This window comes from Ornithodoros turicata, chromosome 3, assembly GCF_037126465.1.
Source record: "Ornithodoros turicata isolate Travis chromosome 3, ASM3712646v1, whole genome shotgun sequence".
In the NCBI taxonomy this organism is placed as follows: domain Eukaryota; kingdom Metazoa; phylum Arthropoda; class Arachnida; order Ixodida; family Argasidae; genus Ornithodoros; species Ornithodoros turicata.
The window spans coordinates 107,960,248-107,982,034 of record NC_088203.1 but is presented as its reverse complement, the minus strand read 5'-3'; the positions used below and the strand labels follow the sequence as shown (position 1 = coordinate 107,982,034).

The window sequence follows — 21,787 nt, the reverse complement described above, 5'->3', positions numbered from 1 at the left end:
AACACACACACATACTTGTGCACACTGCAAACTGAGGATTAAAAAAAAGGAACGAAAATAGTTGATTTAGACGTTCACAGTACGATTACACGTATAGGCGATATATAGGTGTCACGAGATTGGAAGTATTTTGAAAAGCTCATACTTCGAAAACCACTCGAGAGTGCTTCTTAGATATACGCCATGAACTGCAAGAACTTTCACGATCGTCACACTGGTCCCCCCCACCTCACATATATTATGTTCTCCGATTTGCACGATTTGTGTGGGTCGGTCCGTGGCAGGTAGGGGGGCCCCCCCGCGGCTATGCCACTGGGCTGCGTCCTCGGTGCAGCTTGCATGTACTGCTCATCAGGCCCTCATTTAGAGCATCTCCCTTTAATTGCCGTTTTGAAAGGGGCAGCTGCAACCTCCCTGAGGTGTCCCCGGACGGGTCAGCATGGTGGGCAATAAAGCGACGGTCAGCATAATTGTCACCCGCTCCTAAAAAAATTGTCTATAAACTACTGAAAGAAAAAACAACAAACGATTACAAAATTTTTCGTTTCGGAGTTTGTACTGGTTCGGAGCAGCGTGTGTAAATTTGATTGCGCAGTTATAATATATATTTTTCGTGGCGACTCCTGGTGGACAGTATGGCAGATGAGCCAGGGTTCAGAGCCACGTTAAATGTAACCTCCTTCAAAGTAGCGCGGAAGTCATTTTTAACACCGTTTTCTTTCTATAAAACTGTTAAGCAGGTCAGTAAGATTCACCACGAGACCTAATTCACCCCACAGTCGTGATTATTGCAGAAATTAAATTGAAGGTACACCGCAAAAAGCAACCGTGCACAACGGTGATGGAGAGCAGTACCAGCCTGTGACCTTGCACTGACTCTATAGTTCCCGCTCGCTGATTGGTCCACAGAAATGTGTCTGCTGCTCGGCTGTTCAGGGCTCTGAAATAGCTTTGCTCCTGGCTGGGTCATAATTCGGCCACTCCAAAACTGTTTACGGCGGTGATGGAACAGGGTGCTTACCTCCACTGAGCAGCGAAGCAGAATATGTGGACTGTGTAACGTCATGCTTCTCCTCCTCGTTACACCCAGAGTGGCAAGTTGAGAGCTATGTTTACGCTACGAGTTATTTTTTTATTGCTGGGAAACAAATTGCACACATCAAAACCTTACGTGCTACTCAGGTAAACTGACACGCACTTTCGTTGGACACCTTAATCTGTTACCCTGCACTGGGAATTTTATCCATTTTAAGATACATTGTGTATGTATCACAATCTGGATATCCTTGCCTGGTATCCACATTTTGATTTATGCTGGACCATGGTTATTTAGTGACGGTTACTCTGATCTTACGGCTGCGAAGGTGCCAACATCCAAACCTTTATTCTGGCAATTATTTCAAAGGTTATTTAGGGGGTTGTCTGGGGACTTGAGCCAGTCCTTGCGGATCATATGTTTGAGCTGAGAAAGTCGCAAGTTTGGATTCTCAGCCTTGAGCTCCGGGAGACGTCTCGACTCGTATGCCTCATATGCAGCCTTCACTCGACGCTCAGGGTGTCGGTCGATGTCACTTGTGCTAACAAAAGAAGACAAGTTCTGGTCTGGAATACAAGGATTAAAAGATGCCTACCTGAGTATAGCAATAGCATCTTGGACACTTCTTGCCTCGTCCCCTTCGACAACGATACGGTTGACATTTTCTTCCAAGGGCTTTTCATGATGCAGTAGCTCTTCTTCTTTTTTCGCTGGTTCTGGAATTGCCAGATATTTTTGTCACTAGAACAACATAAAACTCGGGAATAATCCCCACGCTTCTTACTGTGCTTCTCGGCCATGGCTGCTATGTCCGCACGAGTGACTTTCTCAACCCGTGCCTTTGCCGACTTGATACTGTTCATTTCTTCATCGTACATCTGCTTCAAAGCAGCTTTCTTTTCAAACAGCTCACTTTTCTTTTTTTCTCGTTCATCCTGCGTAGGAAGCCATTATTTGGTAAGCCAGCAACAATGATGAGCGTGATACCTTGCGCTGCTGTTTCCGCGTAATGTGTTTGTCATCGTCTGCCCAGAGAGCATCTTCCGCGGCTCTCTCCTTTAGGCTTTTCTCAGCTTCCTTTTTGGCTTCTTTCTTTGCTCTTGCATCCGCAGATTTTGTGTTTGTACCAAATTTCTTGGGCATCGTTTTACGGTTCTGCGAGGACGTCGTACCATAATTTGTTATTACAATTCTGGGATTAAGATTTCTTCCTTCAGAAAGGAGGTGCACTTTCAACATATATTCTTCTACCTGCGGGATATGAGCATACCACCTTCAGGAATATTTTCTTTGGGAAGCACAAACATTAGTTTATATGAACGTGGCGTCCATGCTACTTCCTCAGACAAAAACAGGATTTCCTCATTTGGCCTGATGTATCCAAAATCCCTTTCTTGCAAGAACGCATTCCTATCTTAGCCCTTTTCAACTCAGTCTTTCACATGTGATTCTCCAATTCCCGCAGCTCAACATAAAGGCCAGGTGTCAGTAACGTTGACTGTCTCATGCTGTACCCATCACTGTGGATGATTACAAAGCTTCAAAGACCTTCCATGTTCCTTTAAGCTAATAATTTAATGCTGCTTAACCGAGGAAAACATTATCTGTGTATTTCAACTCATGTTCCATTATAAGCTATTATCGAGTCGTTGCTGGCAAAAGAGTATGGCATATATGCATATTCTCCATTCCATAGTGGAGCTGAATCGTGTCCCTGTAGTTCACAGATGTAGTGTCACATCATGGGGTTGTTGGCACAACCACAATCTACTAGTGAGAATATTATATTTTTTTACGATACCCGAGCAAGTAATTCTGTATTTGGTTTGATGGCTGTACTATAGCAATGAAACTGCTCCAGGGGGCAGCTGTGTTTAGGTTGGTTAGTGCATTAACAGCTAACAAGCGAGCAATTCATCACACTAAGACTTTGAGAGCCTCGTGTCGTCCCTGGCTTGGGTAGGCTGGTAAGGTTCGTCTAGTGCCTTGGGGGTCCACAGCATTAGACTGTGCCGCCGTGTCAGAGTTAAACTGCGTGTGTTTTAAGCAGATACAAGCATATAGCTTGTCGGATATGTTAATTTCGCCTAGCTAACACGGAATTCTGTATCTGAATCGACATTTCTTCCAAATGGGATACATTGGAAGAGATCCAAAACTGCACATGTAAGGCCGGCTGGCTCAAGAAAGGGCACAACACAACAAAGTTATCTGATCCTCATATGAGTATATACGTGCTGTGCACATGTTTCACCTGTACATGTGTGTCTAGTCGCATTAGATTTGGCAGGGCGTGAAGCTGGCACCGTCCAGAAGGCGCGCAGAAAGATGATCTCAGCTAACTTGCAGTAACCAGACTTGAATAAGCTATCCAAACAGTAAATGAACCTAAACGACACTGCATGAAGGAAGCCGCGCAATGGCGACGCCAACAAAAGAGTATACCCAGTCCATGTTACTAAGTACTTTCTGAGTTCTTGCCATCATTCTGTATCAAGAGATACAGGGTGGGTGCAGATAAAGTAGCCCCACAATGCTATACGTGCATGAGTGTGGGGCTACTTTATCTGCATCCACCCGAGGGATCCCGCCTGACAGACTCCGATGTATAAAGAATCAGGTTCGTCCCACGGACTCTTAATACTTCCAAATAACTATTTGTACATGCCTAGAAATGATGCAAAATGACCACTTCCTTGCCTTCCTAATTACACATGAGCTAAAGTAGCGCCAATGTCCAATCTGTGTTGCTGTAAAATAACTTTTACATCACTTCGAAGACTGCACTAGCCTCCACGGACGAAAACGCCTGCAATCAATCGAGCTAGCCAGAACCAGCATGCAACCAAACGTATCGTTTGTGCCCGTGGGCATGCACCGGTCGTACAAAAATGGTGGGCATTGATGGCGGTGAAGATGAAAGAGGTTTTGGGGAAAGAAGCATACAATATACAAGGCAATACAAGGGGAGAAGTGGAAATAGCCCTATGTCCTAGGTTGTGGTCATAGGGCCTAGTACAAAAATCCTGAGCTAAGTATACAGTTTACCTTGAAATTTACACATTGACGTCATCCCTCCAGAGGGCACTAGCACTAGCCGCCGCCTAAAGTCCCTCGATCGCTCGAGGGACTTTACCGCCGCCCAGAGTACGGCTCTGCCGCCGCCCGTCAAAAATGCGAAAACGGCTCCAAGCCGCCGCCGATGAAAACAACCTCGTCGACCTATACGAACCAATACGAACCACTACGAACTGCCGAAAAGAGTCTACCATGTCCGAAGATTACCGCGCTGGGACATGACATGTATGGCTGTTCGGTACGGTCGTACGGTTGTTTAGTTCAGTGTCGTAGCAGCAACATATGCAGAAGTGCGTTGTGGTTGGACCTATGTTATTATGTTATGGCTTATGTGAAGGTGCAATACAGCATTCCAGCACTGCCGTAGTAATGTGTTTGCAAAACGTTGGCTGCGTCGTTAGAGCCCTTTTATAGTAACTCAATCAAGAATATTTCATGCAAGTATTACTTACACGCAACACTTTTAGATAAATTGAGACATGGAGTGGGTTGGCTGCATAGTTGTGGTGGACTGTGGGGCTGTCTTGGGCACCTACCAAGGGAAGATCGTGAGCGTGGACCCTCAGAAGCAGCTGATTGTCCTGGCTAAGGCTACACGAAATGGAGCTACTTGTTCCTCTCCGGATGTCACGATAAGGTATCGCTAGCTCTCACAAAAATCTTGTTTAAGCTAAACGTGAGTCCCTCAAAAGCTGTGGAATATCAGCGTGTGCATTTTTGACAGAAAATACTTGTCCAGAATTTTGTCACTCATAAGGTTCATTCTAAGAACTGGCAGGTTTTGCTATGAGGCTGTGGCTGACCGCCTTCAGGCTGACAATTACGTGGAAAATGTGATATTAGACGGCATCTTTTACTGTGAAGCAAAATTTGAGAGATTTGTACATGTTGAGAGTGTATGCTGACATGCAGTGCTCAAGATATTGTGGACCTCAATATCATAGAAGCTTCCGAAGAGACCAGTTCTAATGGCTCAACAGTGAATGCCCAAAGCGGATCATCATTGCACACCAATGCAGATGCAGATGGGAGCAGGAAAGGTAAGTGTACTGGATGTGTGACAAGATTGTGTCTCTTATATATTTGCTGCACAGGCATCACCCATTCTGGAGACTTTGAGTGGTCACCTTTTCTCTCATATTAGATGGATAGATTGTAGTGGCACCCCTTGTGGGCCTCTTTGTAACGAGGGTGACCACAGAGACCAGCCAAACAGAGTTTCCATAAGACCGCAAGCATGATACACAGGGACAGCGCAAACAGAGTTGTTGTGGTGGAATGTATAAGTAGTATGGAGTATTTTTATGTGAGCTCAATACGAGTAGTCTCTGGTGAGAATCCATTCTTTCTGAAAATGACATAGTCTGTCCTAGACTTTGTGCATTACCATAAATTGAATTGGGCAGCTGTAATGCACTGTTTACATGGTTGTGACCTCCAGGGTGGCCGGGCTCAATAGGTAAACCACACCTGTCGAGATCAGAGGTGAAAATCTAGAATATTTCAATATTTAAATACATAAATGTATAAATACATATGGAATGTCACGACCGGTGATGTTGCTTCACGAGACTGGAAGTAGTTTGAGAAGCTCAGAATTCCAAAACTATTGAAGAAGGGAAGACATAATTTTTTCTCCCTCATTTGAGTGGGTGAACACATGGCAGGTATGAAAAGCTTGAGCCGGCTACGCCACTAGTTGCATCAAGAATTGAGTTTGGAGCAAATCCAAATGTTCCAAATCCAAATCTTGCCAACATTCCAAGAAGTACAACAGTTGCATTGATACATGGATTGCAGAATCAAGAAAGAAGCAGACGTCGACTCCAAAAAAATGTGAGAGCAACAGTCGTAAAAATGCAGCCATGCGTGAACGAGATGAAGCATGCTTCAGTACCCCAGTTGACAGTGATGTGTTGGAGAAGGACTTTGATTTTGAGAAGAACTTGGCACTGTTTGACAAGCGAGCCGTATTCAACGAAATTGAGGCGACAATGCTGCGACCAGGACCTCAATCTGTGCCCAAGTATAGATGCGATGAGAACGTCCTCGGCGGGGGAGAACCTACAGTTCTACGTCAGATAACCGTGCCCTGTCCTTGTGATTTAGAGTATGTTACAGGTAAGCACTGTTACGCATCATCACATGCTGCATTTGGCACACCAATCTGGTACCCATGAGGTATCAATGCGAGAAAGTGTACTTAATGCAAAATTTCCGAGACTGGCACAATTGAGACAAAGGCGAGTTAATTTGAGAGCGTAATTATGTTGAATTATCTGGAATTAAAAAAATTGTGTGCCAGTTGTTATGTCTTGAAAACAACAAGATTTTCCACATGACAACACCAAGATGAAACCTTTTCAGACACTGGTCTAGTGGTGCCAAGCGTAACAGTAGAGCTCAGAGATGGCATTGTAGAAGCCTGTGAAAGATTTGGATACTTGTGGCCTCGGCAGCTGGAGATGCTGGGCCGTGCATCAGCAGAAATGGTCATACAACTGCTTGGAGGATGCCATCGGTGAGCAACCCTGTTTAGAAGGAAAGCCAGTCTATGATGCAGAATATGTTACAGCTTAGATCCTCAGAACAGTCACCAGCGTCCAACAGTGTTAGTTGTCTGTGGTGCACATCGCCAGGGCACCCAAGTCATTTGCTGTGGGCGACACCTGGCCAATCACGGCATTAGGGTGATACTCCTCGCTGCTTCTGTCCAGTCGAGCGTCTTTGCGACAGAGTTGTCGCTCTTTAAGCTCAGTGGCGGAAAAGTGCTCCAAGCAGTTGCAGGTGAGTGGGTGATGAGTGTGTGGGTACAGATGACTTAGACCATTCCTGCAGACCTGGCAAACTACACAGTGGACATAGTCCTTTCTGGCCTAGATGGTCCTGCAGAGGCTCTGGAGCCAGTATGGACAGCACTCATCTGTGCCTGGGTGCGTCAGAGCAAGGCATCGGTGCTAGTTGTGGACCCTCCCGCAGATCGAGCTCCTACCTTGTGCCCAAAGTGGGTCCTTATGCCTCTTCTTCCCTTGGCCATAAGGAAAGATGTGGCGTCTTCTGCTGGGCTCTACCTCTGTGACATTGGAGTGCCCAAAGCTGCCTTTAAGGAACTTGGGGTACAGTACGCGTCTCCTTTTGGGTCCAAGTTTGTTATTCCATTGCACGCTCGGACAGCCTCGTAGGACAGTTGGACCTTGGTTATACGTGGTGAGATGTGCCATGTTGCGAAAACACCCATCAAATGGAGAAATTGATCTGAAGCAAGTAGTGATGTCACAAACTTTTCTCTAACGTAAGGTTTGCAGTTGAACCCGCTGGTTTCGTGCGACCAACTTTCAAATTTCTTGACATATTCGTAGACTTCTAATCAACAGTTAGAAATACTGTTATTGATATAGCTTTTTTTATAACTGACAAAATTGAGTTATGCCAGTATCTTCACTCCTAGCTTCGTGTCTTAGATCCGTCCGTCTGCTTGAATTCTGGCAAAGAGTACGGGTGAAATGATCTGTGTTTTGTTTTGGGGATTTTATGCTGTGAGTACAGTGGATCATTATAAAATTTGTGATTTACCACTTGGTACCAGCGAGACATGCATTGGTTTAGTGTATTTTAAAGGGGACCGATATTGTATTTGACGTATTTCAAGTTACCTCCACTGCGAGCATTTCTTTTATTTGTATTTGGTTCTTTTTCTTTTATAGACACGGATACAACATGTGTATATGCAGTATTTAGGGCAAGGTGGACAAACTTTGCACCATTACATTTTCAACTGTTAGTATTTTGAAATTATGTGTGATCCTTTTTGTTTTATAGGTGCAGGTTAAGCATGTGTATGTGCCAACACGTAGCTGGCTTGTTTTGGTTTAGACAGAGTTTATGTGCATGCAGTGTAGTTTTGCCGTTGTACTTGACGAACAATGCAGTTTCAAAGGCCCCCGTGGCGCATTAGATAAGGGGGAAGCAAACCAACAAAATGTTTGTCCACAAATCACTGCAGAAAATTCATCAAAATATTTTTTTCATAGCAAGCCTGAGAAAAAGACACCGTCATCTATCACAACAACGTCAGTAGGAACAGAATTCCATTCTGAGAACTTGTAACCAACTGTGTGACTGTGTTTCGGGTGTAGTTTGGATGAATGGTCAAGACAGTTGAATATGAAATGAGCTTTGGAGACATATTATATATTAATTATCTTGGAGGAGACTTGGACACAGTGTTGCCCGTAATTTTAAATTTAGAGGGACTCTGACCAGAAGTTTGCCAAATTTTTCGTTTGCATCAACGTATTTCGAAAGGAGTGCATGTACAGCGTCAACCAAGAAGAGCTCTTGAGATGGATGCTTGAAACAAACGAGTCTTTCATGTCTTTTTCTAAATTAAAAGATGCTTTTGTGTGCAACTTGGACGCACCACGACCGCTTGCTAGGCAGTGTCCATAACAGGTGTTTTCCAGGTTTTTCATCTGGCTAACAAAAGCCCAAGTAAACCCTCTCTGATTCACTAGGTAGAGTTAGAGCATCATATTACACACAAATTTGTGGCAGCATTTTGACTCATAAATGACGTGCTTCTGAATTTGGGAAAGGGATAGACGCACAGTGCAATCAAACCTTGGCAAATTTTTTTTCAGTTTCCTGAATGAAAGTTGGAATTTTGCGAATTCAAACCTTGGACAGATTCGTGATATTACTAGAAAAAAGTCTGTAGGAATTGGTGTTGTGCAAGGACTGCTGCCAGTGCGACTGAAGAGGCTTGGTTGGAAAGGTATTGAAAATTTCTCGTTTATGTATAAGAGTGATTTCGAAGTAATCACTTCTAAAAGCCACACTGTTGTAATAGCAGAATGGATACATTCTGCTGTCCCAGAAGATAGTGTTTGCAAAAAGTATACTTCCAATGATGCACCGTTTGTAACTATCGCATTTTAAAAACCTCACTAGTATATTTTAAAAGCAATAAAACTGCAGTCCAGGGGACATGAAAGGATGAGACTTGGGGTTTCACCACTTTTAAAATGTACCAGCGAACAGCCCGGTTTTTATAGTTTTTTTAACCTTCTCTCTAATTTTTCTTATGGATAAAAATGCTGCAAGTTGTGCGTGTTTAATCTATTTATTTCATGCTGTAAAGCTGCTATACAGTTTTATTGAGGATGATGTTAATTGAGCATAGAAGCACAGTTTTATGCATGTTTCATTGATCGAAAATTTTTATTAATTGAAGTTGAAAATCTGGTGTCGAGGTACCTTTCTCTAGTATTTGTATCTTGCTACAGAAGTATGCTCATTCCCTGCATGTGTGCATTGCATAAATGAGAATGTGAACTACTGTGGTAGCGTCTGAAAAGTTTTGAGTCTTATCAGCTGTTTATTCCAAGTTTTGTGTTCAACAATAGAACATCGAATTTCTTTTGTAGGGTATGTGTTCAGAAACAAGTTTGCCTAATAAATGTAATAGACTCATACAGCAAAGGATGTTACGGATTATAACAGAAAATGAACCAAAAGACGCCATTGTAGCAGAGTCCCTATATTAAGGCGGACTCACTGCTTAAGAAAGTCTAAGGGGAATTTTTGTTTGTAGGGTTCCCGTAAACCTCGTGAAATTTCTACAGGAAACAAGTAAAGGCGCATTCTCCTCCAGTTTATCTAGGGAATGACACATTTTTGAAGATCTGACGCGACCCACTGATTTTTGGCGAATAAAAATTTCTAACATTTTCAATACATGGGAGTCTACGGGAGGTGTAACAAAATCTCTTCTCCCCCGTCCGCCCGTGATATCTTGGCCAAAATGGTGTCATTCCCTAGAGTAGCAGCCTGGGAATTGATTGCAATCAACAAATTGGACAAGCTTACTGCAGTTTTCCAGATCCCTGGGAATGAAAATAATGGCTCTGTCGTTTGCTAGCATGTTCCACACACTTGCGCTGATTATATTACGTCCTCAGCGCGCGACAAAAGCAAAGCGAGGAAAACAATTTGGTGCCAACCCTCTCCGGAAGCGAAGGTTAACTAGATCGCACGAATTAAGAACTCTCATAAGTAGCGTCAGTTATAACCGGATGCTTTGAGTTCTCCTTGTGCTTCATTTATTATTTGCTACAGAAATTTAGCTTTTTTCTCTTTCCCCACATTTTTCTTGCATTCACTCATGTGATACAACTTAGCCACGTCCTACATTTCAAATAAACCACGCTATGAAGCATATGCTTTGAACCAGACAGCCACAACTTGTCATTATAATGCCGCTATCAGAAGGGTAATGAAACTTGTCCAGTGGTTTGCTAACATGCTTTCAAACTCATCTACCTGAACACGCTGGTACAGGTTTACATTGATATAGTGCACAGAGCCTGAACCCAACAAACTATTGGCACCATCACGGAGCTGAAACATTAAAAAAAAATCAATACTCAGTTCAAATAATAGTTCCCTGTCCCAGTTAGCGAATGTGGGAGAAACTTAAGTAAGGGTCGGGGTACCTTGACTTTAACTGTCGCGATATTCTGGAAGCCCATATTGAACTGTGTCTGAAACACACCTTTCATTTCCAGAAAATGGTCCTATGTTTTAAATAGTCTTAAATTAACCATCCCTAAACAGACATGAGTGCCGCCATTTTTATGACTGCAGTGGTTTAGGCGCTCTGTACCGCTGGCGCATGGGCGTTCCCAGGATTTTTTTCAACGGGGGCAAGAGTGCAAATCCCAACCCCTACCACGTCTTTCTCTGCAGGCGGACGTTGCGCACTGTGGGTGTTCAGAGGTTCCTATTGTGACATCAATAGGAACTTAAGGCTAACCTCCTAAGGCTTTCATCTGCAACAGTTTAAAAGAAAAAAAAAGGAGTTGCAGCATCGCAAAGGACGGTGCACAGAATACTAAACTTACTCTGTGGGAGCATAGTGAGCACTAAATGAATCGACACAATTAGCCCCTTTCTGGACTAAATGAATGTTACAGAGTGAAGGCTTTCATATGCAACAGTTTAAGAAAAAAATAGTTGTTGCATCGCAAAGGACGATGCACAAAATACTAAATTTACTCTGTGGGAGCATAGTGAGCACTGAATGAATCGACACAATTAGCCCCTTTCTGGATTAAATGAATATTACAGAGTGAAAGCTTTCATATGCCACACTTTAAGAAAAAATGAGTTGTTGCATCGCAAAGGACGATGCTCAAGATACTAAATTTACTCTGTGGGAGCATAGTGAGCACTGAATGAATCGACACAATTAGCCCCTTTCTGGACTAAATGAATGTTACAGAGTGAAGGCTTTCATATGCAACAGTTTAAGAAAAAAAAGTTGTTGCATCGCAAAGGACGATGCACAAAATACTAAATTTACTCTGTGGGAGCATAGTGAGCACTGAATGAATCGACACAATTAGCCCCTTTCTGGATTAAATGAATATTACAGAGTGAAAGCTTTCATATGCCACACTTTAAGAAAAAATGAGTTGTTGCATCGCAAAGGACGATGCTCAAGATACTAAATTTACTCTGTGGGAGCATAGTGAGCACTGAATGAATCGACACAATTAGCCCCTTTCTGGACTAAATGAATGTTACAGAGTGAAGGCTTTCATATGCAACAGTTTAAGAAAAAAAAGTTGTTGCATCGCAAAGGACGATGCACAAAATACTAAATTTACTCTGTGGGAGCATAGTGAGCACTGAATGAATCGACACAATTAGCCCCTTTCTGGATTAAATGAATATTACAGAGTGAAAGCTTTCATATGCCACACTTTAAGAAAAAATGAGTTGTTGCATCGCAAAGGACGGTGCACAGAATACGAAACTTACTCTGTGGGAGCATAGTGAGCACTGAATGAATCGACACAATTAGCCCCGTTCTGGACTAAATGAATGTTACAGAGTGAATGCTTTCATATGCCACACTTTAAGAAAAAATGAGTTGTTGCATCGCAAAGGACGATGCTCAAGATACTAAATTTACTCTGTGGGAGCATAGTGAGCACTGAATGAATCGACCCAATTAGCCCCTTTCTGGACTAAATGAATGTTACAGAGTGAAGGCTTTCATATGCAACAGTTTAAAAGAAAAAAAGGAGTCGCAGCATCGCAAAGGACGGTGCACAGAATACTAAACTTACTCTGTGGGAGCATAGTGAGACTGAATGAATCCACCCAATTAGCCCCTTTCTGGACTAAATGAATGTTACAGAGTGAATGCTTTCATATGCCACACTTTAAGAAAAAATGAGTTGTTGCATCGCAAAGGACGGTGCACAGAATACGAAATTTACTCTGTGGGAGCATAGTGAGCACTGAATGAATCGACACAATTAGCCCCTTTCTGGACTAAATGAATGTTACAGAGTGAAGGCTTTCATATGCAACAGTTTAAGAGAAAAAAAGGAGTTGCAGCATCGCAAAGGACGGTGCACAGAATACTAAACTTACTCTGTGGGAGCATAGTGAGCACTGAATGAATCGACCCAATTAGCCCCTTTCTGGACTAAATCAATGTTACAGAGTGAAGGCTTTCATATGCATCAGTTTAAGAGAAAAAAAATGGAGTTGCAGCTTCGCAAAGGACGGTGCACAGAATACTAAACTTACTCTGTGGGAGCATAGTGAGCACTAAATGAATCGACACAATTAGCCCCTTTCTGGATTAAATGAATATTACAGAGTGAAAGCTTTCATATGCCACACTTTAAGAAAAAATGAGTTGTTGCATCGCAAAGGACGGTGCACAGAATACGAAACTTACTCTGTGGGAGCATAGTGAGCACTGAATGAATCGACACAATTAGCCCCGTTCTGGACTAAATGAATGTTACAGAGTGAATGCTTTCATATGCCACACTTTAAGAAAAAATGAGTTGTTGCATCGCAAAGGACGATGCTCAAGATACTAAATTTACTCTGTGGGAGCATAGTGAGCACTGAATGAATCGACCCAATTAGCCCCTTTCTGGACTAAATGAATGTTACAGAGTGAAGGCTTTCATATGCAACAGTTTAAAAGAAAAAAAGGAGTCGCAGCATCGCAAAGGACGGTGCACAGAATACTAAACTTACTCTGTGGGAGCATAGTGAGACTGAATGAATCCACCCAATTAGCCCCTTTCTGGACTAAATGAATGTTACAGAGTGAATGCTTTCATATGCCACACTTTAAGAAAAAATGAGTTGTTGCATCGCAAAGGACGGTGCACAGAATACTAAACTTACTCTGTGGGAGCATAGTGAGCACTAAATGAACCGACACAATTAGCCCCTTTCTGGACTAAATGAATGTTACAGAGTGAAGGCTTTCATATGCAACAGTTTAAGAGAAAAAAAGGAGTTGCAGCATCGCAAAGGACGGTGCACAAAATACTAAACTTACTCTGTGGGAGCATAGTGAGCACTAAATGAATCGACACAATTAGCCCCTTTCTGGACTAAATGAATGTTACAGAGTGAAGGCTTTCATATGCATCAGTTTAAGAGAAAAAAAATGGAGTTGCAGCTTCGCAAAGGACGGTGCACAGAATACTAAACTTACTCTGTGGGAGCATAGTGAGCACTAAATGAATCGACACAATTAGCCCCTTTCTGGATTAAATGAATATTACAGAGTGAAAGCTTTCATATGCCACACTTTAAGAAAAAATGAGTTGTTGCATCGCAAAGGACGGTGCACAGAATACGAAATTTACTCTGTGGGAGCATAGTGAGCACTGAATGAATCGACACAATTAGCCCCTTTCTGGACTAAATGAATGTTACAGAGTGAAGGCTTTCATATGCAACAGTTTAAGAGAAAAAAAGGAGTTGCAGCATCGCAAAGGACGGTGCACAGAATACTAAACTTACTCTGTGGGAGCATAGTGAGCACTGAATGAATCGACCCAATTAGCCCCTTTCTGGACTAAATCAATGTTACAGAGTGAAGGCTTTCATATGCATCAGTTTAAGAGAAAAAAAATGGAGTTGCAGCTTCGCAAAGGACGGTGCACAGAATACTAAACTTACTCTGTGGGAGCATAGTGAGCACTAAATGAATCGACACAATTAGCCCCTTTCTGGATTAAATGAATATTACAGAGTGAAAGCTTTCATATGCCACACTTTAAGAAAAAATGAGTTGTTGCATCGCAAAGGACGGTGCACAGAATACGAAATTTACTCTGTGGGAGCATAGTGAGCACTGAATGAATCGACACAATTAGCCCCTTTCTGGACTAAATGAATGTTACAGAGTGAAGGCTTTCATATGCAACAGTTTAAAAGAAAAAAAGGAGTCGCAGCATCGCAAAGGACGGTGCACAGAATACTAAACTTACTCTGTGGGAGCATAGTGAGACTGAATGAATCCACCCAATTAGCCCCTTTCTGGACTAAATGAATATTACAGAGTGAAAGCTTTCATATGCCACACTTTAAGAAAAAATGAGTTGTTGCATCGCAAAGGACGGTGCACAGAATACGAAACTTACTCTGTGGGAGCATAGTGAGCACTGAATGAATCGACACAATTAGCCCCGTTCTGGACTAAATGAATGTTACAGAGTGAATGCTTTCATATGCCACACTTTAAGAAAAAATGAGTTGTTGCATCGCAAAGGACGGTGCACAGAATACGAAATTTACTCTGTGGGAGCATAGTGAGCACTGAATGAATCGACCCAATTAGCCCCTTTCTGGACTAAATCAATGTTACAGAGTGAAGGCTTTCATATGCATCAGTTTAAGAGAAAAAAAATGGAGTTGCAGCTTCGCAAAGGACGGTGCACAGAATACTAAACTTACTCTGTGGGAGCATAGTGAGCACTAAATGAATCGACACAATTAGCCCCTTTCTGGATTAAATGAATATTACAGAGTGAAAGCTTTCATATGCCACACTTTAAGAAAAAATGAGTTGTTGCATCGCAAAGGACGGTGCACAGAATACGAAATTTACTCTGTGGGAGCATAGTGAGCACTGAATGAATCGACCCAATTAGCCCCTTTCTGGACTAAATGAATGTTACAGAGTGAAGGCTTTCATATGCAACAGTTTAAAAGAAAAAAAGGAGTCGCAGCATCGCAAAGGACGGTGCACAGAATACTAAACTTACTCTGTGGGAGCATAGTGAGACTGAATGAATCCACCCAATTAGCCCCTTTCTGGACTAAATGAATATTACAGAGTGAAAGCTTTCATATGCCACACTTTAAGAAAAAATGAGTTGTTGCATCGCAAAGGACGGTGCACAGAATACGAAACTTACTCTGTGGGAGCATAGTGAGCACTGAATGAATCGACACAATTAGCCCCGTTCTGGACTAAATGAATGTTACAGAGTGAATGCTTTCATATGCCACACTTTAAGAAAAAATGAGTTGTTGCATCGCAAAGGACGATGCTCAAGATACTAAATTTACTCTGTGGGAGCATAGTGAGCACTGAATGAATCGACCCAATTAGCCCCTTTCTGGACTAAATGAATGTTACAGAGTGAAGGCTTTCATATGCAACAGTTTAAAAGAAAAAAAGGAGTCGCAGCATCGCAAAGGACGGTGCACAGAATACTAAACTTACTCTGTGGGAGCATAGTGAGACTGAATGAATCCACCCAATTAGCCCCTTTCTGGACTAAATGAATGTTACAGAGTGAATGCTTTCATATGCCACACTTTAAGAAAAAATGAGTTGTTGCATCGCAAAGGACGGTGCACAGAATACTAAACTTACTCTGTGGGAGCATAGTGAGCACTAAATGAACCGACACAATTAGCCCCTTTCTGGACTAAATGAATGTTACAGAGTGAAGGCTTTCATATGCAACAGTTTAAGAGAAAAAAAGGAGTTGCAGCATCGCAAAGGACGGTGCACAAAATACTAAACTTACTCTGTGGGAGCATAGTGAGCACTAAATGAATCGACACAATTAGCCCCTTTCTGGACTAAATGAATGTTACAGAGTGAAGGCTTTCATATGCATCAGTTTAAGAGAAAAAAAATGGAGTTGCAGCTTCGCAAAGGACGGTGCACAGAATACTAAACTTACTCTGTGGGAGCATAGTGAGCACTAAATGAATCGACACAATTAGCCCCTTTCTGGATTAAATGAATATTACAGAGTGAAAGCTTTCATATGCCACACTTTAAGAAAAAATGAGTTGTTGCATCGCAAAGGACGGTGCACAGAATACGAAATTTACTCTGTGGGAGCATAGTGAGCACTGAATGAATCGACACAATTAGCCCCTTTCTGGACTAAATGAATGTTACAGAGTGAAGGCTTTCATATGCAACAGTTTAAGAGAAAAAAAGGAGTTGCAGCATCGCAAAGGACGGTGCACAGAATACTAAACTTACTCTGTGGGAGCATAGTGAGCACTGAATGAATCGACCCAATTAGCCCCTTTCTGGACTAAATCAATGTTACAGAGTGAAGGCTTTCATATGCATCAGTTTAAGAGAAAAAAAATGGAGTTGCAGCTTCGCAAAGGACGGTGCACAGAATACTAAACTTACTCTGTGGGAGCATAGTGAGCACTAAATGAATCGACACAATTAGCCCCTTTCTGGATTAAATGAATATTACAGAGTGAAAGCTTTCATATGCCACACTTTAAGAAAAAATGAGTTGTTGCATCGCAAAGGACGGTGCACAGAATACGAAATTTACTCTGTGGGAGCATAGTGAGCACTGAATGAATCGACACAATTAGCCCCTTTCTGGACTAAATGAATGTTACAGAGTGAAGGCTTTCATATGCAACAGTTTAAGAGAAAAAAAGGAGTTGCAGCATCGCAAAGGACGGTGCACAGAATACTAAACTTACTCTGTGGGAGCATAGTGAGCACTGAATGAATCGACACAATTAGCCCCTTTCTGGACTAAATCAATGTTACAGAGTGAAGGCTTTCATATGCATCAGTTTAAGAGAAAAAAAATGGAGTTGCAGCTTCGCAAAGGACGGTGCACAGAATACTAAACTTACTCTGTGGGAGCATAGTGAGCACTAAATGAATCGACACAATTAGCCCCTTTCTGGATTAAATGAATATTACAGAGTGAAAGCTTTCATATGCCACACTTTAAGAAAAAATGAGTTGTTGCATCGCAAAGGACGGTGCACAGAATACGAAATTTACTCTGTGGGAGCATAGTGAGCACTGAATGAATCGACACAATTAGCCCCTTTCTGGACTAAATGAATGTTACAGAGTGAAGGCTTTCATATGCAACAGTTTAAGAGAAAAAAAGGAGTTGCAGCATCGCAAAGGACGGTGCACAGAATACTAAACTTACTCTGTGGGAGCATAGTGAGCACTGAATGAATCGACACAATTAGCCCCTTTCTGGACTAAATGAATGTTACAGAGTGAAGGCTTTCATATGCATCAGTTTAAGAGAAAAAAAATGGAGTTGCAGCTTCGCAAAGGACGGTGCACAGAATACTAAACTTACTCTGTGGGAGCATAGTGAGCACTAAATGAATCGACACAATTAGCCCCTTTCTGGATTAAATGAATATTACAGAGTGAAAGCTTTCATATGCCACACTTTAAGAAAAAATGAGTTGTTGCATCGCAAACGACGATGCACAAAATACAAAATTTATTCTGTGGGAGCACAGTGAGCACTAAATGAATCGACACAATTAGCCCCTTCCTGAACTAAGTGAATGTTACAGAGTGCAGTCTTTCATATGTAACAGTTTAAGAAGAAAGGAGTTGTAGCATCGCAAACGACGATGCACAAAATATACTAAATTTACTCTGTGGGAGCATAGTGAGCACTAAATGAATCGACACAATTAGCCCCTTTCTGGTCTAAATGAATGTTACAAAGTGAAGGCTTTCATATGCAACACTTTAAGTAAAAATGAGTTGTAGCATCGCATTGGATGATGCACAAAAGACTAAATATACTGGACGTGAGGAATGGTTGGATGCTTCTATTGGTTGGAGAGTGTGACTTCACTTCGTGTCAATCCCGGGGTTGCACTTGGACCTCGCGCAAGAAATGTGAGGGTGTGCTCGTCCCCGTTCGCAGTGCAATATGTTTTGTACACGGCGTTTGGAGTGGAGTATTTGGCGCCAGGAATGGTTAGATGCTCCTATTGGTTGGAGAGTGTGACTTCACTTCGTGTCAATCCCGGGGTTGCACTTCGACGTCGCGCAAGAAATGTGAGGATGTGCTCGTCCCCGTTCGCAGTGCAATGTTCTTGACACGGCGTTTGGAGACGGGTACTTGGCACGAGGAATGGTTGGATGCTCCTATTGATTGGAGCGTGTGATGTCACTTCGTGTCAATCCCGGGGTTGCACTTGGACCTCGCGCAAGAAATGTGAGGATGTGCTCGTCCCCGTTCGCAGTGCAATGTTCTTGACACGGCGTTTGGAGAGGAGTACCTGGCGCCAGGAATGGTTGGATGCTCCTATTGGTTGGAGAGTGTGACTTCACTTCGTGTCAATCCCGGGGTTGTACTTGAACCTCGCGCAAGAAATGTGAGGATGTGCTCGTCCCTGTTCGCAGTGCAATGTTCTTGACACGGCGTTTGGAAAGGAGTACTGGCGCCAGGATTGGCTGGATGCTTCTATTGGTTGGAGAGTGTGACTTCACTCCGTGTCAGTCCCGGGGTTGCACTTAAACCTCGCGCAAGAAATGTGAGGGTGTGCTCGTCCCCGTTCGCAGTGCAATGTTCTTGACACGGCGTTTGGAGACGAGTACTTTGCACCAGGAATGGTTGGATGCTCCTATTGGTTGGAGAGTGTGACTTCACTCCGTGTCAGTCCCGGAGTTGCACTTAAACCTCGCGCAAGAAATGTGAGGGTGTGCTCGTCCCCGTTCGCAGTGCAATGTTCTTGACACGGCGTTTGGAGAGGAGTACTTGGCGCCAGGAATGGGTGGATGCTCCTATTGGTTGGAGAGTGTGACTTCACTCCGTGTCAATGACTGGGTTGCACTTGGACCTCGCGCAAGAACTGTGAGGATGTGCTCGTCCCCGTTCGCAGTGCAATGTTCTTGACACGGCGTTTGGAGACGGGTATTTGGCGCGAGGAATGGTTGGATGCTCCTATTGATTGGAGAGTGTGATGTCACTTCGTGTCAATAGCGGGGTTGCACTTGGACCTCGCGCAAGAAATGTGAGGGTGTGCTCGTCCCCGTTCGCAGTGCAATACGTTTTGTACACGGCGTTTGGAGTGGAGTATTTGGCGCCAGGAATGGTTAGATGCTCCTATTGGTTGGAGAGTGTGACTTCACTTCGTGTCAAATCCGGGGTTGCACTTCGACGTCGCGCTAGAAATGTGAGGATGTGCTCGTCCCCGTTCGCAGTGCAATGTTCTTGACACGGCGTTTGGAGACGGGTATTTGGCGCGAGGAATGGTTGGATGCTCCTATTGATTGGAGAGTGTGACTTCACTTCGTGTCAATCCCGGGGTTGCACTTGGACCTCGCGCAAGAACTGTGAGGATGTGCTCGTCCCCGTTCGCAGTGCAATGTTCTTGACACGGCGTTTGGAGACGAGTACTTTGCCCCAGGAATGGTTGGATGCTCCTATTGATTGGAGAGTGTGATGTCACTTCGTGTCAATGACGGGGTTGCACTTGGACCTCGCGCAAGAACTGTGAGGATGTGCTCGTCCCCGTTCGCAGTGCAATGTTCTTGACACGGCGTTTGGAGAGGAGTACTGGCGCCAGGATTGGCTGGATGCTTCTATTGGTTGGAGAGTGTGACTTCACTTCGTGTCAATCCCGGGGTTGCACTTGGACCTCGCGCAAGAGATGTGAGGATGTAGTCGTCCCCGTTCGCAGTGCAATGTTCTTGACACGGCGTTTGGAGACGAGTACTTTGCGCCAGGAATGGGTGGATGCTCCTATTGGTTGGAGAGTGTGACTTCACTCCGTGTCAGTCCCGGGGTTGCACTTAAACCTCGCGCAAGAAATGTGAGGGTGTGCTCGTCCCCGTTCGCAGTGCAATGTTCTTGACACGGCGTTTGGAGACGAGTACTTTGCGCCAGGAATGGTTGGATGCTCCTATTGGTTGGAGAGTGTGACTTCAGTCCGTGTCAGTCCCGGGGTTGCACTTGGACCTCGCGCAAGAGATGTGAGGATGTGGTCGTCCCCGTTCGCAGTGCAATGTTCTTGACACGGCGTTTGGAGACGAGTACTTGGCACCAGGAATGGTTGGATACTCCTATTGGTTGGAGAGTGTGACTTCACTCCGTGTCAGTCCCGGGGTTGCACTTGGACCTCGCGCAAGAACTGTGAGGATGTGCTCGTCCCCGTTCGCAGTGCAATGTTCTTGACACGGCGTTTGGAGACGAGTACTTTGCGCCAGGAATGGTTGGATGCTCGTATTGATATGAGAGTGTGATGTCACTTCGTGTCAATGACGGGGTTGCACTTGGACCTCGCGCAAGAACTGTGAGGATGTGCTCGTCCCCGTTCGCAGTGCAATATTCTTGACACGGCGTTCGAACGAGACGAGTACTTTGCGCCAGGAATGGTTGGATGCTCCTATTGATTGGAGAGTGTGATGTCACTTCGTGTCAATGACGGGGTTGCACTTGGACCTCGCGCAAGAACTGTGAGGATGTGCTCGTCCCCGTTCGCAGTGCAATGTTCTCGACACGGCGTTTGGAGACGGGTACTTGGCACGAGGAATGGTTGGATGCCCCTATTGATTGGAGCGTGTGACTTCACTTCCTGTCAATCCCGGGGTTGCACTTGGACCTCGCGCAAGAAATGTGAGGATGTGCTCGTCCTCGTTCGCAGTGCAATGTTCTTGACACGGCGTTTGGAGACGAGTACTTTGCGCCAGGAATGGTTGGATGCTCCTATTGATTGGAGAGTGTGATGTCACTTCGTGTCAATGACTGGGTTGCACTTGGACCTCGCGCAAGAAATGTGAGGATGTGCTCGTCCTCGTTCGCAGTGCAATGTTCTTGACACGGCGTTTGGAGACGAGTACTTTGCGCCAGGAATGGTTGGATGCTCCTATTGATTGGAGAGTGTGATGTCACTTCGTGTCAATGACTGGGTTGCACTTGGACCTCGCGCAAGAACTGTGAGGATGTGCTCGTCCCCGTTCGCAGTGCAGTGTTCTTGACACGGCGTTTGGAGAGGAGTACTTGGCGCCAGGAATGGTTGGATGCTCCTATTGATTGGAGAGTGTGACGTCACTTCCTGTCAATCCCGGGGTTGCACTTGGACCTCGCGCAAGAAATGTGAGGATGTGCTCGTCCTCGTTCGCAGTGCAATGTTCTTGACACGGCGTTTGGAGACGAGTACTTTGCGCCAGGAATGGTTGGATGCTCCTATTGATTGGAGAGTGTGATGTCACTTCGTGTCAATGACTGGGTTGCACTTGGACCTCGCGCAAGAACTGTGAGGATGTGCTCGTCCCCGTTCGCAGTGCAGTGTTCTTGACACGGCGTTTGGAGAGGAGTACTTGGCGCCAGGAATGGTTGGATGCTCCTATTGATTGGAGAGTGTGACGTCACTTCCTGTCAATCCCAGGGTTGCACTTGGATTTCGCGCGAGAAATGTGAGGGTGTGCTCGTCCCCGTTCGCAGTGCAATGTTCTTGACACGGGGTTTGGAGAGTAGTACTTGTCGCCAATAATGGTTGGATGTTCCTATTGGTTCGAGAGTGTGACTTCACTTCGTGTCAATCCCGGGGTTGCACTTGGACCTC

General features: G+C 44.1%; 2 protein-coding genes across 9 annotated transcripts in view; one reads left to right on the top strand and one right to left on the bottom strand.

Annotated features, from left to right (window-relative positions):
* Nucleotides 1-1,361: 1,361 nt before the first annotated feature.
* The window catches only part of LOC135389164 (coiled-coil domain-containing protein 124-like), a 25,257-nt gene continuing 4,831 nt past the window's right edge, over nucleotides 1,362-21,787 (bottom strand). The window contains exons 1-6 of one of the 7 annotated variants that reach the window (XM_064619210.1): nucleotides 4,085-4,100; nucleotides 3,291-3,403; nucleotides 2,024-2,191; nucleotides 1,821-1,971; nucleotides 1,632-1,752; nucleotides 1,362-1,577 (exon numbers count right to left, since the gene is read on the bottom strand). In XM_064619210.1, coding sequence (XP_064475280.1) covers nucleotides 1,400-1,577; nucleotides 1,632-1,752; nucleotides 1,821-1,971; nucleotides 2,024-2,191; nucleotides 3,291-3,314 — 642 coding nt within the window. In that variant the 5' untranslated portion in view covers nucleotides 3,315-3,403; nucleotides 4,085-4,100 and the 3' untranslated portion in view covers nucleotides 1,362-1,399. Of the gene's footprint in view, nucleotides 1,578-1,631; nucleotides 1,753-1,820; nucleotides 1,972-2,023; nucleotides 2,192-3,290; nucleotides 3,404-3,704; nucleotides 4,050-4,084; nucleotides 4,311-4,566; nucleotides 4,654-21,787 lie in introns of those variants that run through there. The other 6 variants (XM_064619209.1, XM_064619215.1, XM_064619212.1 and 3 more) reach the window with 6 other exon arrangements.
* Nucleotides 4,220-9,588, top strand: LOC135389162 (enhancer of mRNA-decapping protein 3-like). 2 transcript variants are annotated; one of them, XM_064619206.1, is made up of 7 exons: nucleotides 4,220-4,352; nucleotides 4,582-4,751; nucleotides 5,027-5,154; nucleotides 5,915-6,235; nucleotides 6,482-6,635; nucleotides 6,690-6,901; nucleotides 6,953-9,588. In XM_064619206.1, exons 2-7 carry the CDS (start codon nucleotides 4,594-4,596, stop codon nucleotides 7,294-7,296), a joined length of 1,317 nt encoding a protein of 438 aa, XP_064475276.1. In that variant the 5' UTR covers nucleotides 4,220-4,352; nucleotides 4,582-4,593; the 3' UTR covers nucleotides 7,297-9,588. The 2 variants fall into 2 exon arrangements, with proteins under 2 accessions (XP_064475276.1, XP_064475275.1); XM_064619205.1 differs by having other exon boundaries at nucleotides 4,221-4,404.

Bases quoted from the DNA above. Each gene is read 5' to 3' on its own strand.
- LOC135389162 (XM_064619206.1), top strand. From the start codon at position 4,594: ATGGAGTGGGTTGGCTGCATAGTTGTGGTGGACTGTGGGGCTGTCTTG. The intron at 6,236-6,481 runs GTAAGCACTGTT...AAACCTTTTCAG, and splicing joins TGATTTAGAGTATGTTACAG to ACACTGGTCTAGTGGTGCCA. The intron at 6,636-6,689 runs GTGAGCAACCCT...AATATGTTACAG, and splicing joins CTGCTTGGAGGATGCCATCG to CTTAGATCCTCAGAACAGTC.